At 38.7% G+C, this 20,679-nt stretch overlaps 1 protein-coding gene across 3 annotated transcripts in view; it reads left to right on the top strand.

The window, feature by feature from the left end:
* Nucleotides 1–20,679, top strand: part of vav3 (vav guanine nucleotide exchange factor 3) — a 92,712-nt gene that overhangs the window by 45,433 nt on the left and 26,600 nt on the right. For all 3 annotated transcript variants that reach the window (XM_022754039.1, XM_022754040.1, XM_022754041.1), the window contains exons 8-16: nt 464–567; nt 1,316–1,415; nt 1,741–1,836; nt 6,364–6,432; nt 8,007–8,093; nt 8,183–8,268; nt 9,041–9,173; nt 13,246–13,355; nt 19,108–19,209. In XM_022754039.1, the coding sequence (XP_022609760.1) occupies nt 464–567; nt 1,316–1,415; nt 1,741–1,836; nt 6,364–6,432; nt 8,007–8,093; nt 8,183–8,268; nt 9,041–9,173; nt 13,246–13,355; nt 19,108–19,209 (887 nt within the window). The remainder of the gene's footprint in view (nt 1–463; nt 568–1,315; nt 1,416–1,740; nt 1,837–6,363; nt 6,433–8,006; nt 8,094–8,182; nt 8,269–9,040; nt 9,174–13,245; nt 13,356–19,107; nt 19,210–20,679) is intronic.

Here is a 20,679-nt window from a genome sequence, read left to right as displayed (position 1 = left end):
TTAAATATGCATTCATTTCACTGATTAAGGGAAAAAAAACTTTGTCGTTATACTGTATGTTGTCCAGGTTCACCATTAACTAATAATGTTTAGTTAATGCATAGTTTCAGATGAAAGTAGAGCTTGTTTTGAACATCTGTTCATACAAAACAAGACATTTATTATTTTATAGACCAAACAATTAGTGGATTAAAGGAGAGGTTCATATTCTTTCTAGTCTGTCTGAAATAATAGTCAGGTGTGCATATGAACATTAACACAAGTTTATCTTTGACATTAAAAGATCACTTCCTAAAGGACATAGTCTCTTTATGAGTAGAATTTAGAAGTAATTTCTAAACTTAAGATGAAGCTAATGTGATAAGGATTTACCTCCCGGAATCATTTTTGTTTTTAATTAATTTCCTCTGTTAGTATGAGCACCTGAATGAAATATTAATGATTGTTTGCTGATGTGTTTCAGGACCTGGTTAAAGTTCACAAATGTTTACTACTGGAAATCCAAGACTCAGTCCATCACAGAAGTGCCCAGAACCTTTACCAGATCTTCATCACTTTCAAAGAGAGGTGCAGTATTCACTTCATAACCTCTCCTTCTTTTCTGTTGATTCTCTTCCACTAACCATGACCCCCTCAAACAGGCCTACATACAGTTACTTGTCTTTGCTCAAACTCTATTGATCGGCTTCAGACTGTGTAGAACTCAGCTGCTAGGCTTTTACCCAGGACCGAGAGGCGTGACCACTTCGCTCCTGTTTCAGCTTCTTTACACTTTCTCTCACTATGTTTTAGAAGGGATTTTAAGATCTTATTGATCACTCTTAAGCCTCTTCACTGCCTTTCTCCCAGTTCCAGCACAGACCTTTTAGTGCCATATGAGCCAGTGCGTAGTCTGAGATCCTCAGGCAGAGGCCTTTAATCTGGTCCAGAGACCCGGCTGAAAACTAAAGGGGACAGAGTGTTTGCAGTCAGATCTGCCTGAGGAAATAAGGCTGGCCGAGTCAATGACATCTGTTAAATCCCTTCTTAAAACATTCTTTTATTGGAGAGCTTAGCCTGACTATTTGAGTTTTTACTTTATGTAATTTGTCTTTGTATTCACTTTAAATCCTGATTTTGGTTTATTTTACTGCCTGTTGTTGCTCTAATTTGAGTTTTGAAAATTGTACAAGGCTGGCAGGGATTTTGTGATGTCATGTTCATGTTAAGAATAATACGATATAATGCAATGTGCTGCTAAATTGTTCAGAATTTGCTGTTTGCTATGTTCAATGTGTCTGCCTGCTTGGTTTGTTCACTTAAAAATCTGTTCCAGGTTATTGATCTATGGGAAATACTGCAGCCATGTGGAGACAGCCATCGCCACTCTGGATAACATCAGCAAAGACAGAGAGGACGTACGCATGAAGCTAGAGGTACAAGCTTCATCTTTGTTTGTTAGAAATTATCAATGAATTATAATTCACTGCAACAATGACAAGTGCTCATTTCTCAACATCTCAGAGTGGTCAGAGAACGCCCTCAGGTGGTGACCTGAGGCAATGCAGATCATGTAAAGTTTCCAATGAAGCTTTAGTAGTTTGCTCCTTCATAGTCCTGTCAGCCCTGAAAAAACAGCTCTGAGTCTTTAAGGAGAAACTGGACAAATGCTGTCACTGACTGAATTTCTTCATGGGTCTATATACCTATATAATTTAAAAGATAATCTACTGATTTGTTGTATTTGCTATATCTGTACAGGAATGTTCAAAGAGAGCCAACTATGGCAAGTTCACACTAAGAGATCTGCTGGTGGTTCCTATGCAGCGAGTCTTGAAGTACCACCTTCTCCTGCAGGTAAAGTGCTCTAATATTTTCATCTCTCTTACGTCTTTCTGCTGTATTTATGTGAATAAAGAGCAAAACATCATGTTTTTTCAAGTTTGAACAGTGCTACAGTAATATTAATACTAGATTTTAAATTTACAAAATGACAAATCACGCTTTCAACTGTTTGTGCTATAAAAAAAAAAGGCTACTATGCATGTGGGGTAAGGACAGTTTAAGCTGAGATGCATAGGAAGTCAGTCAATCAAACAGCACTCCTGGAGCCTCATGTACAAGGCCTTGCGTTGACTTTATACTGAAACATGGCGTACGCACAAAGCTGGGAAGCTGCATATGCACCAAAAAATTCAGATCTATGAAACCGAAATAATTACAGAAAACAAACGAAGTGGGAGAGTGTGGCGGAGGGTGTTAATGTAGTTGGATCCTGACATGTTTTGCACCAGAATGGGGTATTCTTCTTGTGCATTATGCACATTCTCATGATTGAAAAATATTTGGTTTTATTTCACATGCTACTTACATCCACCATACACTATTTTTGACACACTCTACACATTAGTTCATTAATGGAAGTAAATAACAAGGGCTTGTCAGAAAGCATGGATTCTCTTATTTAAGAGGAAAAAAACAGTAAGTCTGTAGCTCAAACCACTGAGGAGTAATGACTCTCTAAAGACAATGTGATATTTTGGGGCATATGCGCTCAGAGGAGTTGATTTTAAATTAATTTAACATTAATTACTTATTAAGAAACCACTCATCTTGCACCCTGTCAACTTGTAGCCTGTTCCCAACCATGTGGTTTGTTAGAATAAATGACTCATGGGTTGATCCAGGCCACAATTTTAGTAAGTTGGATTTGTGCATCACGTATTTGCACAAATTCATCCTCTGATGGTGCATTAATAGCAATGTGTGTGCAGTCGATCGCTCCACTTCAGGTTCTTGGTGAAAACATAAACATGTGGCGGTGTCTTTTCTATTGTCTACTCTATATAAATGACCTCTACCCGCCATCACTGCATCTTAGTACAAAACCTTTGATGGAAAGTATCTGAGTATTATTACTCAAGCACATACGTGATACTATGTTTAATCAGTGAATAAAATATGATGCTGATATAGATTAAACTACCCAATAGGATATAAAGTAGTTCAAATCAGCTACACATCGATCAGCTTCAACACTGAAAAGTCGCTTACATGTTAATGCAATAGTAATCCAATATTCCAACATATACATAATAATAAATCACATATAACAAGGGGTGATTCAGCATAATGAGTACTTTTAGTTTTGATATTTTAAGTATATTTTGCTGATAATACTGTACTGTACTTCTGTACTGTGGTATTACTTCTTTTAGTTAAGAAAAGGATCCACCACTATGCATAACCAGCTGTGTAATATGCTGTCTCTGCTGATCTATCACCATATAGTTCCACAAAAAGTCATCTGTTTGTGATGTCAGTTACTGTCATTGTAAATGATGAAAGCTGGACACAAACCAAAACTTAAAAGTCTTCACTGTCTTTGTAGATGACTGTCAGTAAGTGACAGAGCCCCATCAGGGAGTTTTTGGTTCATTAAAGGCTCCATCATTGCCAGACAGACTTCATGAGTGAGATGACTTCCTGTCACTGCCCCAGACCTGCAGCGGAGGCGCTGTTGTCCATGTTTCAGTCCTCCCTCTGCCTTTGTCCTTCAGGCTCTGAAGCTCCTCTCGTCTATTTCTGTCGCTTCTTTATGACCGTCAGTCCGAAATGACCCACACATAATTGTCATCTGATCGAGACAATCAGGGAGGAGGAGAAAGAAAATAGATAAAGTGAAGTGGGGACTGAAAGAGAGAGCAGCAGACAGAAGAAGACAAACAGCTAAAGAGAGAGAGAGAGAGACGGAGAGGTGAAGTATTTTTGAGAGTGTAGAGCTGCACTGAGGCTGCTGAAACAAAGTGAGGGAGAAGTTACTAATGTGTCTCTTTGTGTCACATTTTAATGGCCTATTGTGATAAATCTAGAATCAGCTACATTTAAAATTCTCTGATTTTAGATTTGTGATGTATTCATGATTTCAATTTGAATTTAAAATTGTTGTTAAATAGAACAAGTATGCTCAATTTAACTAAAGCTACCTTAAGTGAATGATGCGTTTGTATGTGTGTGTCGTAAGCATGGCTGATCTTTGTAGTCTCACTCGTGCGCGCACACACACACACACACACACACACTCACACACACACACACACACAATATACACTCATCTCGCAGGATAAGTCACATGTTGAAGGTGGTGTTTATACAGTTCAGTAATTTGTGTGTGTGTGTGTGTGTGTGTGTGTGTGTGTGTGTGTGTGTGTGTGTGAGAAGTGGGTGCGGAAGTGACAGGAACACCACTGCCTCTATTTTATTTTATTTTCCACCAATGAGTGCAGGGTGGTGTGATTCAGGAGGTCTAATTTGGAAGCCAAAAAAAAATTCAAAAGGTAATTTCAAGCAGGTGTTAAATACTTAATTAAATGTTATTCATTTGTTGAGTTCACAAGTTCAGATGAGAAAAAAAACATATCCTATTCAAGTTGCTCAGATTCAGATGGGTCATTTTTGTATCTAAAAACATAAGATAAAAAATACAAAACTGAATCATTACAAGCTGAATTTCTGAAAAGCATTAAAAAGTTATGTGAAATTTCACAACTTGAAATTATCCTCTGGAAATTTTAAAAAGTGGAATTAAAACCACTCACATTCACATACCATAGATGGTTTTCAAAGTAAATTTCAGTTCTGCAGGTTCAATGATAGAGAGTAGTATTGGGTAGTTTTTAAATTTTCAGTTGGTTTTAAAATAAAAATGAATAAGGCCTTTCTTTACTTCCATAGATTTACACCTGTTTGTGAGGCACAACTTTGGTTTGCAGCAGAGCGTGTGCTGTATATTTTATCTGTGAATTTTAATGAATGAGGGATGCATGCATGTCCACAGCAGGTTTAATAGAACAATATGCCTTGATGTAGAAGCCATGTGTGTTGTGGTCTTTCATTTACAGTTTCACAGCATTTGCTTGCTTTGTTAAGGCAGATGAGGCAAGGCAAATGAGCTGATTGTGACAGAGTCTTCCATAAAAAGGCTTAAATTAGGCTCTCTGAAACCCTCTGATCCTACCCCCTAATGTTTGCATTAAACACAAATGTCCCACCAAAAGAAAGGAAGTGTAGGAACAAAGAGATTCTGTTGTGTCAACATGGGGCGAGATCCTTGCAGAACAGCCGGGTAATAGCTAGCTGCACTGAATAAAGCATCTGCAGGGTTACATTCCCACATGGTGACAGCCAGACTCTGTACAACTAATGTCTTGTCATTTTCTCTCGCTCCCCGAGAACCTCTCTCTTGCCGTTTCTTTCTTTGCGTCTTTTTTTGTCATCAATCTTTCTCCCTCTTTCTTCCTCACTGCCGCTCATCATTTCTCTTCCCTCCCTGAACCCACAGCAACACGTTTCCCTCGACGAGTCCATCGTGTATGGCCCAGCTATCAGCGTGACCACTCCCTTCCTCTGTATCTCTGTGGATGTGTGGGGGTGGGAGCGAGGCTGGAAAAATAGGACTCTGTCGTCTTGCAAGTGATAATAATGCCCAGGTTGAGCTTGACTGACACCAGGGATTTGAGTAGTGCCAAGCAGACATATATATCTCCCTTAGCGCCTCAGTGTGTATTTGTGTATATTGGACTCTGTGTGTATGTTTGTATGGACCTGTATGAAGGACATGCATGGCATCCTTCCTTATCCTCCAGTGCTGAGGTCTAGATGTCTTGTTTACGCTGCAGCCAGATATTGGCAAGCAATTTCAGATACACATGCGCACACACACACCTGCAATAGATGAGTGTGCAAACACACACACACAACACAACACACACACTATCTGATTTACTTCAGGACAGGATTCGTTTCGTAGTCACCTTCTTTCATTTCATATCTTGAGCCACAGCTTTAAGTTTTCATGTGTGTGGGATGTGGACTCACTGTATGTTGGAGCAGGGTAACAATGCTCATGCATGTTGTTTGTCTGTGATTGACAGATAGCCTTCTATTCATCTTCACATACGGTCACTGTCTATATGCAACTAGTTTGGAATACCAAGTATGTTTTGAAGGACATATAATGTCATTGTGTTGGGTTTTTTTATGTAATGAGGAAATGTTCACTTACACATTTGCCAATTACAAATACGTTGATCAGTAAAATGTTCACAATGTGTTTATTTTCCACTAGTATATCTGATTTTGCAGTACAAAATCCACTTGTAGTGACTCGAGAATTATTAAACTGTTTTATGGTTCTGTTTAGACTCTTGGTTAAGGTCAGGGCACGATCCTGCTCTGGTTTGATACAGTACTCCTCAAACTATATAAAATACTTTGGATTAAAATGCATTATCACAGTGCAGAAAACATGTGCAGCTCAGTATGAAAGAAGTGTTACCTTAGGAAACGCTTATATTTTGTATGTGATTTGGTTCTGTCCAATAGGAGCTGGTGAAACACACTCATGATGTCACAGACAAGAGCAATCTGCGGATGGCTCTGGACGCCATGAAGGTACATTTTATATCAACCAACAATATAACCTTTGTATACGTCTTGTGTGTATCCCAGCAGATATTTCCAAAGGCATTGGAGCAGTGGGATAATGCAGATGGTTTACCAATGTGTAAAGTGTAAAAGTTTGTTCTTAGGTTGCCATGAAAAACAAGATTCCCAATATCTGCATCCAACAACAGAGCTTCATTGTCCTTTCTCTTCAAAAAGTGAAACAGCTGAGGGACATTTGGGAAAATAGAGATCCAATAAAAAAACAAAAAAAAAAAACTGATTTATTTTACAAAGTATAATTTTTGAGCCAAAAAGGTACATCAGGACCTTATCCAGTTGATTTTATTTCTACACACACTCTTCAGCATCATTGAGAGCTGGAGTCATTCCCAGCAGAAGGGCCATCGCAGGGCCACCTCTATAACTTTTGCATGGAGACAATCTTTCATTTATCTGCCGTTTATTATAAGCCATGACAGCCAGAATCATTAACATTTGTGTCATTTTCACCGGAGTCCAACTGATATATTGGTTGGCCGATTTTATTGGACAATATTGGCCTATCACAGATATATCAGTATCATTGTATATATCCTCCGATATGTGCTGATATGAATACTTTTATTAAGAAGCAATTATGCAGTGGAAATGCTCAGATCAAGTCGAGTTATATAGACAGCATTTTATGTATATTATATTATGTATCATTTGGTTTTATTCAAGTTAAATATATATATATACTATAAATACATATTTGTTCTTATGTTTTTTATTTATAGTTATTTATTTTTATAGTTATTTTATTTAATTCCCAGTGAAGTTTACCATTTCAGTGCACTGATGTAATTTTGGACAATAAAGTTTATCATCTTTAATGTAAAATATTCTGCTTTCATTACATATCTTTTTCACAAGTCTTTATATATATATATCGGCCGATATATCAATATCTGAATTTTTTTACTCCCTAATATACGTATCAGCATCGGTCCCAAAAATCCAGTATCGGTTGGGCTCTAATTTTCACTCTGATAACACTCTCAGCCCGCTAAGAAACCTGTGATACCTCACAGGTGAACATTAGTCATTTTAGTTGAGCTACATATAAATAAATGAATCTTCCACTGAATGCAGCATATATATATATATATATATATATATATAACTCTGAAAGGCTTTTCAGTTGAAAGCTGAGAACCTTGTTTTTAGTCAAGTTGGGTTTTTATTTCACTGTAGCCCCATGTGATATACAGTTGGAATATGCAAGCGCACATCAGCAATGGTTACTTTTGAAGAAGATAAAACTACACAAAACAAATGAAAACCTTTGCATGTAAAGGAAAAAAAGCAGAAATTGTACTACTAAGTAATACAGGGGTTCCTCTCTGTGGACAGCTGAGGAAATCATAGTGTACGTGGTAGGTAAAAAAAAAAATGAAAGAAAAGTACTTGCTGCTGCACTTAAGCATGTAATGAACAAAGTAATGTATAGCAATTCAAAGCTTCTGAAGGTAAATATGTGTTTATCTAAATGGAATTACACTAAAAGGAAAGACTGTGTTTTTGGGATGTGTTTACAGGACTTGGCTCAGTATGTTAACGAAGTGAAGCGAGACAATGAGACGTTGAGAGAAATAGATCAATATCAAAAATCCATCGAAAACCTGGTAAGCCACACCATTCTTCCAGATAATGACTTCGCAAATGTTTTTTATCGCTGTGAGATCACCGTCTTTCATTTTCTCCTTTTCTGTAGAATCAGTCGCTGAGTAACTACGGGAGACCCAAAGGTGACGGGGAGGTACGGGTGGCCTCGGTAGACAAACGAGCTAAACAGGACAGGTGAGATGTCAGGATGACACGCTGGTCGACTAAATGACTGAGTGACTGATGGCAGTTTAACTTGAATCAGGTGCTGTGCTTGGAAAACTACTCGAGTGTGTGTCACTTCAGGCCAAAGTGTGTTGTGAATTACATCACAATCAGTCAGCTGATGTCCTTGTTGTGAAGGATGTCCAGAATAACAACCAGCCAGTTGTACATTTTGTAGCAATTTTTGTTATCTCACTGATAAATTAAACTACATTTGCAAACATTGTTGTGTGTCAGGTACAAGTTTATCTTTCTGAAGCTGCACTGCAACTTTTTCATCAGAGAAAAAATGCATTGTTAGTCTCATCCTTCTTGTCTAGGATTTTGTTGGCCGTACACTTGTCACCCACCTTGATGAGCTGTCGACTGTATCTTAAAACAGCTGCCTTCAGCTTGAGGCAAATATCTGTGAAGCTGGCACTGGAACTGGAGAAGCAGAGTTTTCTGACACACAGAATAAGACTTAAAATGTCCTAAACCTTGTTAAAAGTCCAGTTTCAGGTAACAAGGGTTTTAAATTATGACCACACAGAGTTCCAGACAAAAACTGGCTCATGATATATAATGATATAATATAATAATCAGTTTTATAGCCATTACTGTGTCAGAACAAATGCATATTGCAACCTTAAGTTTTAGAGGATGCACCTAAAACAATGTTAGTGACACAGTGATTTCCAGAGTAACATGGTGCATCATGTTTGCTTTCAATGACTTTGACATTATGTGGTTGGAACCGCAGGCACATCTTCCTGTTCGATGCTGCAGTGATCGTTTGTAAGCGGCGGGGAGACAACTACGAGATGAAAGAAGTGATTGACCTGCACCTCTTCAAGGTCACCAACAACCCCACGTCGGACAAGGAGAATCGAAAGGTTTGCACACACACACACACACACACACACACACACGCAGATCAAACCGTTATTGCAATGTAACTGTTGCTGTTTTTAGACTGGGTTTAATCTGATGGTCTGTTGCCTGAGTGCACATTTATGTGCACTTACAGTTATACATTTTGGGAAGAAACAGTGGTTAAATCTCTGTAAAGCTGCCAAATAGATTAGGACTGCGACTTACATTTATTATCATTATCAATTATTCTGCCAATTATTTACTTGATCAATTTATTTGTCATTTTGTCTATAAAATACCTTAAAAATAGAAAAATGCCTGTTATAATTTCCTACAACCCAAATAGCTCATTTTATTCAACCAACAGCCCAAAACACAAAGATATTTAGTTTGCCATCATATATTGCACATTGTATTATTGTTTGGTTTGAAATTTTTTACAAAATGCACATTATAATTTCCCAAAGCCCAAGATGACAAAATGAAATTGCTTGTTTTGTCCAAAACCAAAAGATTTTATGTTTAAAGAAAACCACATAATTTGAGGATCTGGAACCAGTGAATTCTTCAAATTTTTGCTTAAAAAAGACAATTAATCATATACCAAAATAGCTGCAAATTAATTTTCTTTTGATGAATTTACTAATTGCTTCAGCTCTACAATTTGCTTTTTTCCCTGCAGACATTTTGACTTTAAAGAACAGGTGTAACTAACAACTTTGATGCTGATGGCTGTTTCCTGGGTAACTCAGAAGCTTCACAGATGTTGCTCTGTCTGTTATATTAAGCTACATCAGTGAAGGGACCTGGAGCTGGCAGCTCTGCAGCCATTATCAGTAATTCTTGTCGGTTACACCTGGTCTTTACAGGTCAAAGTGACCACTGTAGGAAAGCTTTACTCTTAAAAAGACTGTTAGCAGTGTCTCCTGCACACAGAGTCGGTATATTCTCAGAGTGTTTCCAGAGTATTCAGAGTCTAGAAAGTCAGATTATTGAAAGTCAATATAGTAGAACATCTCCGTCTGGATCCTCCCAGACTGCACATGAGTAGGTCTCCCAGGTGACATATTGGCACAGTCATTTTGGTTTTTTGGCAGCAGCACATTTCTTTGTGAACATTGTGAACAACCCAATTCCAATTGTGGCATGACCACAGTGATGATGTTTTACCTCAGATAGGCAAAAACAATAGCTTCAATTAAACCAAGCTGAAAAGGAACCAAACTGCCAGTCTCAGACACAGACAGTATATCACTCACATTTTCACAAAATATTGAAACACATTTTTCTGTCTTTGTCCATTTCAACAATGAAAACATGGGCCTTCAATTTTAATCCACTGAAAAAAAAAATATTATTGTTGCATTAATTCTAAAATTGTTTATTTTTATAGTTATCACCTCTACATTATCTCAGCTGAGAGGAAACAGATTCACTCCTCTAATTTTATTGTTTTTACCTACATCACTGATGCTTTGATTTCACAGGTTGAGTCAGTTCACTGACTGAAAAAGAAAATATGTCTTCAACAGTTAACTTTTAATTTTATGGTGTGTTAACACCATTATCAAAAAGCAATAACCGACTTCAGGCTGTGATTGGCAGCGTCTTTAACAGCTAAAACAGCTTTTGATGACATTTCATTTCACCCAGGGCTCTTTGCTGTGTGGAGTCCATCGTAATAGGATTAGAATGGGGTGTAGTGAGCAGAGTCTGCTTTATCACATACAGCATGTCAAAGTGATGAAATAATAATAATAAATATATAATACAGTAAATAATATACAGTATATGATAAAGTGATAACAGAACTTACTCATTAATATGCTGTGAAATCAAAACAACAAAACAAGCATCTCATATATCATCCAATCAGCTATAATGGTGGGAAGTCTTGCACTGTTGCGTTCATTATTGCCTCTTTATGACTGAGTCAGCAAAGCTCAGAAACCATGTTGGACTCCTGACAAACCAATTAACAGCACTACTTCAGCATAATGAGCAGCCATAACAATCTGTCATAACTGCAGTGTCATAAAATTAAAGAGAAAAATTGATTTGACTTGCTTTATTTTATAAACATCTGTACTAACCTCTACGTCCCACTGCTGCCTTTGTGCTCCGCATCCTCTCATGTGCTGCTATAATGAACTAGGTGCAAAACTTTTCTGGCTCACAACACAAACAACAAAGTAATCAACAGAAAAGAGTCTTAAATAATTTGGTGCATTCTTGTTCTAGCACATGTTTTACGTTGTCTTGTTCATTTACCAGCATCGTACTGAAACAGTGGCAGACTAGAACAGTCTGCCTCCTCCCAGATGGTGTTATCATTAAACCTTGTGTTGGGCCTGATGACACACACACACACACACACACACACACATACATACACAGACAGAGGCGCACACAAACACACACAGTGAATACTAAGTGCCAAGTGGTGAAAAATATTGCCAATCATAATGAGGAATGATACCTAAGGCGTGCCAGGAAACAATGATCTGGGTAATAATGATGTTGTAAATAGCAGACATTAGTAGGCTTAGACCCATATGGGCTGTTAGAGTTATTTTTTTTAACGTTGCTGTCAAATCACCACCACTCTCCTCTGACATGATAGATATGATGCAGTTTGTTTGATGACATATTTATTATGGAAATGCCAAAGATTACAATAGCTGTCTGAAGGCAGCAGAAATACAAGGAAGTAATGTGATCACATTTATATGCAAGTCACCTGGAGGAAAAAACCAAATCGTTTCTAAAGTGATGGACACATCCATGCAGCAGTAAGAAGCTTTTGTCTGACTGGTGTCATTATACTGAAGCCAGTTTCATGCTGTAGCTGTTTGAGCCTTTGCAACAGAGCCTTTTTGCTGTTTCCAGCTAAAAGAAAAGCATTAAAAAGATAATCTACAAGATCTGCACAACACCAGACTGCAGATGCACAATGTTAGTGACTACCTAGTGAACATGTGGAGCATTTAGCAATTGAACAGCCAGATATTTCCTTCAGGAGTTTGGTAGACACGAAAAGCAGAGCTTAAAGACCGGGAACATTGGCCAGAGCCACAGCCCCAAGTGAATGATAATGTTGCTCAGTGTCTGTTGGATGTGTAAATAAGTAGCTGTATGCCAACAAGCTCACTATCATTAACTTAAAAGGTGATAATATGTGATGTGTTCACAGATTGTTTCAACTTTTCCCAGGTAGCCAAAAATCCAGTTATTGCAGACTTCATGTTGATAATTTTTCTGAAATAACCCAGGTTCCCACATGGTGAAAGACGTATAAAACTGTATTTTGGGAAGAACAGCAAATAAATATGTTACATTATCGCTCTGAATTTGTGATCCTTCTAAATTCTAGAGATAATCTAGGCAAGAAAGACCTGAACTGACAGAAACAAAGACAAACACTTCCTCCCTGTGTACAAATTGGTAGCTAGACGATATCTTTGCTAAGCGTAAGCCTCTGTGTCCACTGGGAATGCCTCTGTGGAGTGCTGCTCTCCTTTTCTCTTTCCTCTCAGTGGAAAAGATGAGCTGCTCTGCTTCCCTGACAGCACCGTGAGCTTGGCATGTTTTCAGCCTTCAGAGCTGAGTGCTAGAAGTTTAAAACCACAACTAGGGGCCATAAAAAGTACGTCTCACTAGCATCTGTTTGATATTGAAAAAACAGAGGCATGTGTTGACACAGGGGCTAATAGACTAATATTTAGGCTTTGAAGTGGGTGATGGTGGGTGATTACAAGCCCACTCACTCCTTGGGTCTGTGCATGCTGTCAGATGCCCGGCAGTTCGATGGCACAGCTACCTCACACTCGTTTCCTCTTCTCCTTCATGCTCTTCCTCTCTGTTTTGTCTCTGTCTGTCAGTTCTGCCGCCCTCCAACCCTTCAGCCTTTGTGTTTACACTCCCTGAGGCGTCCCTCTTTCATTTTGCATCTCTTTGTCTCCATCTGTCTCTCTGCATCCTTTTTCGCTCAGCTCCTTCCACCTCCTGCTCCGTTTGTCGTCACTCAGTTTGTTTATTCACTGTTGTTGTGCTTTCTGTTTCAAACGTGTGTTTTTTTTTTTCCTGTTGCAGTGGTCCTATGGATTCTACCTCACTCACAACCAGGGACAGAGTGGCTTTGAATTCTTCTTCAAGACCAAAGAGTTGAAAAAGAAGTGGCTGGAGCAGTTTGGCATGGCCATGTGAGTGTGTGTTTTCTGTGTATGTGTGTGTCTGTTCTTGCGCGACAGTGTGATAAGAGTGTGTGCCTCTTTCTGTCAGCTACATTTTGTCACAGCATCAAAACGTAACCGAACACCTGTTCTTCAGGTCGAGCCACATGATGATTTATGACACACGACACCGTGACGCAAAGATGAGCAGATAAAGAGATGCACTAACTTTAACATGGAAAAAGGCACATTGCAACATATATACATGTATATACTGTATATATATATATATTTATAAACTTTCAAACTCACACATGAGGAGGTAAAATTTCAAGTGTACAGAATCTAGTACTTTATACACAGAACACACCTGGTTAAATTTAATTTAAGTATCAGATGTGTGCAGTTAATGTGAATCACCCAGTCCTCATCGTGAACTGGATCCAAATTCACCTCAGGTGACAAATTAGTGCCAAGAGTGACGAATGGAATTTTAGTATTTTGTAGAGCAAACAGTGACTGATCATCCCTCCGTTACACTACAGACCTTACTGCCTCTGACAGCACATACAGGGCAAAGTTTCATTTGTGTAGAGCTATAGAAGCAGATATAGTTGGATATCAAACTTACTATAGCTACTGAAGTCAAAAACACAATTTGTAAGATATAGGACAAAAGTGTATAAACAATGAATGGGTATAAGATACAGTATGTGGACAGTTAGGTGAACAGTAGGGGGCAGGAGTTAGGCAGGACTCTTCTCCATCGCAAAGCATGAAATAAAGCTGCAATTCGAATCACTTTATTAATACAGACCAAGGAGAGCTCATGAATCTGAGGGAGAGAGACACAGGCAGCTTGCACAATAATGACAGTGTTTCCACTACATACATTGAGTGTCGCTACTGAAATTTCACATGGTTCATTAATATTCACGATATAGTGGACTTTCTGCACTGTGTGCAGTTGACTGGGGCTGGTGTGGAATGAAGGTGACCCTACCACACACCCACTCACACATACATGCACTCACAGGGACATCACCGTTTTGGAGTCCAGTAGAGTTTCCTGAGTGCGTGTGCAGCAGCTGCACAATTCATTTGGGAGAAGCGGCATGCGGCAACAAGGCGGAGCTCCCTACCTCTGCTAACAGGAAATCTTTTACTTCACTAACTTCTTTGGAGTAGGCAGTAGAAATATAACAGAAGGACCTGAACTGAGTTAAACAAAGTGAATGTTTCCAAATGTCCATGGTGAATAGACTGTTACAAGCCGAGCTACATGGTTACCAGTCCAGCCTGTCCCTATTCTGTATACCTGACCACGTGTACCTGCACATTTAACATTAATTAGATTGGGATCTAATTAAACAGACACTACCTAACCTTGTGCAAACATTGCACCTTTGTTAGTCCGGCACCCCATTTGATCAGGATAGAAATAAAATTAGTTTGTTTGTGCACCTTGTGCATACAAAATACAAATCTGTGCTCAAAACATTTTTGAGAAATTAAATATTGAAGGCTTAGGCATAGACCTGTTGTGTCAGTACCTCATTAATGCCCAGATGAGTCTGAAGCGGTCTCATTCATCTGTACAGAAAAACAAACATCTGTGCTTCATTATTTCTCGAGTTATCACGGGTTATTTATCTGACGTGTGAACCTTCATGAAGTGTAAAATAATAAGCCTGCAGACTGGAGGTGTGGAGTTTAAAAGATGTGTGCATTAACCCAGGCGCATCAGGGTCTAATAAAAGATACAATTTGCATCATGGAAAATGTAGGATACAGTTGCGTGACCCATGCAAGGGACTAAAAGTTAGGATTTCTTGGCCTCTGCTGGTTGGTTTCTGACCAGTATTTTTTAAATGTCTCTCTCAGCTCTTCCAAAGTTTGAAAATTCAATACTAAATTGCTGGGTTAATCCTTTAATGTCAATACCCAGGGTCATTGTAATAGGGAAATAGTGGAACTAAGGTACCAGTGCCCCAGCATGGGGAGGGCCCTCTCAAAGCCTGTAATTAAAAGAGTGTTTATATCTGTAATTTTTCCTTCTTACTGTTAATTAGGATGGAAAAAAATAATTTCTATTCAAACATGGTAATTGCACTGATGCTGGTGGTGAGGACTTCATGAACATCATGTCACTCAAAAAAAAAGTTAAATCAGAAAGAGAAAAAAACAAACTATCATGTGGAAAGCAGCTGAGACAAAAGTTCCTGTGAACACAGCTTGCTAGCGGAATTTCAGTATCATTTAAAAGGGGTATCTAACATGGCCAGCTAATATTATAACAGTTTCCCTGCTGATAAATGAAGATGCGTTGTCTTCAGTTTGGGAAACAGCCACAGAGAGTGAATCAGCTGCACCTCCATCATCACCATCTGTTCATGTTACTCAGGATGTGAAGGCACAGTGAGCTCAAAAAGGTGTTAGTATAAGTCATTTAAAACCGTCAGCACATCTACAAGTAGTCTGTTTAATTGTACATTGTACATTTTGTACAAAACTCTTACAATGTTAAGAAGCTTGTAATACACAAATAATACATTTTGAAACATGATTAGTTCACTGTCATGTTTTGAGCTTTACGGATGAAAAAAAACCTGAATCATTATTTAAAATGAATTCTGTATTAAGACCAGCCAATCAGACTGCTTTCTCGTGCCTTTAGATTTTTAACATTTTATTCTGCTGCTTCTCTGTTGCAACAGTCTGAGCTGCACTTGTTGGAAACTTATCACCTTAATTCTGCAAATAAAACATGATTCCTGTGAGGTCTTTTACTATGAAATATACTAGTCTTTTCTGAGTTCAGGAGCCACAGTTAGATGGCTTTTCACCCTTTTCTTACACTCAAGGTAACAAAGACCTAAAAAAAAAACGTGAGAGAAATAATGTTAAACCTCACAGTGAATCTTCACACACTCAGAAAGATGTTGAGACCTCAAACTTTACAGTCTACTTGAAAGTACTTTAAAATACTTTAGTACTGATTATTAATACAGGCATGGCAATGGATAAATTGAAGAGGTAAGTGGGGGCAGATTTTTGTGCTACGATCCTGTCAATATCATTTACATTTTCCGTGGTCAAAATATTAATGTAAAGCCTAAGACACAACATTTAGACCAAACTCCAAACCCAAAATAACAATAATCAGCACCATTGAAGTGTGTTCAGTGTGTGTCAGTGGAGTGATTTCAGATTTAAATCTTCTTAGAGACAGAAACCAAAGTCCTCCCAGTCCTCCTGGGTCTCCTTTAGTCCGCCCTGAGAGGGTTGTTGGACACCTGACTGCCAGCCTCGGCATCAACAATTAGTTAAGAGCAGTGGGACTCTCAAGCAGGTGCAATTATAGTGAAAACACAGAAATAAAAATTAGGAAAAAAAGAGTAATGAATAGAAAATAAATCTGTGAATAATTTTCAAAGCAGCAGGCTTTGACAGGAAGTGAAGAGGAGGATTAGAGAGATGAAGCTTGGTGTGATGAGAGACTGAGAAAACAGGAGCTTTGGTCAATTTACGTTTGGGTCTGAATTAACAACCTGCGAGAATAGAGAGGCATTGCCAAATAATCACTTGCTCCCACAGTGCTTCCAAGTAGCTGATCTGGGAACAGTTGTTTTCTCACGTGCCACCTTTATTTCCAAACCACCCGCTGTTTGCTGCTTGACTACGATCCAGCAGCCACGAGGGCCTGGTGCTGCTCTGCATACAGGAAGCGAGAAAATTTCAACTCCAGACAAACTGTTGCTTCAGTAGCAGTGAGTGAACGCTCCCTCCCTGAAGGTCAGAAGAAAACTTTAAATTAAGTCATATCATTGTATTTCTGAATTTTAAGTCCTTAAAATTCAAGCGGCTGCCTCTGTGGACGGTCAACGCTCCAACAATACACAAAGTGAACCTAGACGAGGCCAGTCACTCTCAAACAGAAAGAAAAAGTAAGCTCAGGGTTGTTTTTTATTTAACACACCACAGCGACATATCCAGTATCTTTCATTGTGATTATTTTTTGATTTATTATGGTGAAAGTGGACCCTTTTTCTTCTTAAATGCAGATATATTGATTGACCCCCAGTTCCAGAGGAGAGGACACCACTGAGGCTCTCTTCTCTTTTACCTTGATGGTCCTATTTTCCCGAGTTGTAGCCCTTCACTTTGACTAATTATTTCTCGTTCTCAGAAGTAGCACCTGCGCATATTGAGCATAAAGCTTATGTAACGGTGTCATCATGTCTCGCTACTGCAGCACTGAAAACAAAGGAAGACCTCTATAAATTTGAAATAAACACGCCGTTGTGCTACAGGCAAACTTGGGCGAATTCATTCTTTCTTTTTTTTTCTTGCACACATGCACACACACATAGAGAGACACACACATATGCATCCATGTCCCAAGGGGCCATGAACACCTCTTGTGTTCACTTCAAGCAGACCTTGCCTGTCTACTTGCAATTCTCTCCCTCCCACTTCAAAGAGCTGTATCAGTGAAATGTTTCTGTAGCCATGAAAAAGTTTGTTGGCTGTAATTATAAGTCAGAGTTAGTTTTTTCTTTTTTGCTTAGAAATTAACATTTTTAGCAAAAAGCAAAGCTGTTTAACACTGAAACAAAGCGGACAGCAAAAACAAATTCATTTTCATTTGCTAATTTGGACAACCAGTGTTTCTTATACAGTTTGGTCCAACTAATGATGTAAACCCAAACTGTTAATGTAGTGTAGAACTCCGCACGTTATAACTTTGAGTGTTGAGCCCTGGATACAGTATGTCCCTTTGCACATTTAATTGTGTGGAGCCTTCAGTGTTTACATGATGGAGCTGACCTGAACCATCATGTAACAATCTTTCATTTCTTATCTTACCATAAACATGATTGATCATCATTTCATCACATGGTAATGCAGGTAGATACTAAGTTGAAAACTCTGGTGCGTTCAAGGACACTCTGACACTTGAAGTTTAGCTGCCAAATATTTAATGCAAGAAACAAGCAGATCTGCATTGTTCTTTTGACAGGTTTGATTTTCACACATCATGGTTCATGAATGCTAAACCTTTTTGGCAGCTTTCTCTCAAATCCTGGATGTCAGAGCACCCTCATTTGATATATATGTTATTAATTGATGCTTTAAGCCTCTCTTCTGATTGGCTGAGTGATGGAATAAAAATATGTCAGGTAAACAAACAAACCAAATCCTGCAAGGTTGGATAGGGGTCTGGGTGGGTCCGGCTTGGGACATTGCTGAGAGAGGTGACTGCTTTGTAGTGACATCACAAAGTTACAGAAGTCCTGACGGCTTGTTTTAAGGCTCAGTTTCTGAATACATGCCGTGTGCATTTCTCTGTGGACTGAGCACTTTGATCATGTCACAGTATTAATATTAATTAATAAAGAACCTAGATCTGTTTTATAATCAAAAAAGACATGAAAATCTCACTATATACAATATGGGACCTTTAAAAGTGTTTGGAGTGTTTCAGACGTTTCAGGTCTCTGATTGTTGATATTTAGGATCTTTGTATATCGGCAGAGTTTTTCCTGGTGGTAGGCACTCAGGCTCTTGGTGCCGTTCTTTCACCAGGATGGTGAAAACAATCAGACTTGTGCAGTTTCTTCTTAGTACACTGAAATATGCTTGGCATTGCTTCCAGGTCAGAAGGAAGATTGGTACTTTTATTTGTTTGTTTACTTCCATGCCTGAAATGATCAATGTTTGTGCTTTGGATTGAGATTTTTCAGTGATCGATGTTTGGTGTGTGCTATGTCTTGTTTAGATCCAACATTCGTCCTGAGGATGCCAGTAACAACTTCCATGAGTTTCGTATGCACACCTTTGACCGAATCACCTCCTGTAACTCCTGCCACATGCTCCTGAGGTAAGAGGCCAGTTATTACTCACACACAAACACACACACAAACACACACACACACACACACACACACACACACACACACATAGGAAGAAGCTCAAAATCTCTTCAAGGCTGTCGTCAGACATAAAGACTGAGGACGAGATGTGGACTCTTTCCCTTCAAGCAACTGTCAGGACTCCTTTGAAAGCCCTCCGCTCCTCCTATTCCTCTCCAGTGTACCCTGACAATCTATTCGTCACTTTCCCTTCGCTCCTCTCTTCCTCTGCCCATGTGCCTTAGTTACACAAAGTTTCTTTAGAATTTTCTGAATGGTATCGACACCCAGAGGACCGTGCCTCATGGTCCTTCTCACAGCAGGAACGATTGAGTGGTTTCACCTACGAGGACGGTGAAGAAAAATGTCTGTCACACTTCAGCACTTCTTCAAGGCGAAGGATGGGGAAAGGGGACAAGATTATTGCACTGTGAATATACACAGCCAGGCACTGAGCTCACCAGCATTTTCTGGGGATAAGATTTGAGAAAATCAAGAATAAAGCAGTGCAACTTTTCATTATCTTCTTCAGGTTGTTTCTAATTTCTTGATTATTTCTCAGGTTTGTCTTTGAGTAGCCATTGTTCATATGGACTATTTCATTACGGCTATTCTCCTACTTCTGCAGCACTTGAAGGACAATGAAACTGAAACTCAACCTCTTATCTAACAGGCATTAGATCTCTGTTGACTTACCGGTGATTTTAAGTTGTGTATGAAATTATGTTGTAAAAGTTTAAAAATCTCTTGGAAGAAAGGTATGATTTTCTGTGTACACCCTGTCTTGTGTACTATATTGCTGTTATGAGGACATTGCATGCGTGAAAATGCATTATGGCTAAGGAAAATGTACAACTTATGACATATATTACAACTAATTCATGTGATTTTTATAATAGTGGTGTGTCCCAGTAGGTTGCAATGATTCAAATGCACGGTTTCTGACTCCTTCCTCCAATGCAACACACACCGTAGTTCTGAACTGGACAAAAAAACAATAATATACCAGCATGTTAACTCCATGCTAGTTTTCTCAGAGAGGTTAAAGAGACAATTAGCAGGGGGGCAGAGCAAAGCAGCCTTTTTTTTTCCATTTCATTTTAATAAGGGCCTTTGAGATGGTTGTGTAAATGAAAAACAGAGCCACACACTGCTGCTCTGTGTGGATGTGTGTGTGTGCCTGATTATTTTATACCAGAATTTTTTTCTTTGCAATATTTATTAGATATTAGCTGATACAGTTTTTTGGTCTTGAATAGCTCAAAGTAAAACTTGTTAGAATTAACACCCACCTACCACACCCATTAAGCTCTGATAGAAACTGTTGAATTCTGTCCTAATGCTGCCAAGGTGGAACATCCTGGATTTGAATTCAGTCTAGGACCTTTATTTGCACTGAAGCTAAAATAATTAGATAGCCACAGATGAAATGTTAAAGG

The sequence above is a fragment of the Seriola dumerili genome, unplaced genomic scaffold, assembly GCF_002260705.1.
Source record: "Seriola dumerili isolate Sdu_G_001 unplaced genomic scaffold, Sdu_1.0 BDQW01000216.1, whole genome shotgun sequence".
NCBI lineage: Eukaryota > Metazoa > Chordata > Actinopteri > Carangiformes > Carangidae > Seriola > Seriola dumerili.
The sequence above is the reverse complement of the archived record's forward strand: the minus strand, read 5'-3'. Positions and strand labels throughout refer to the sequence as shown.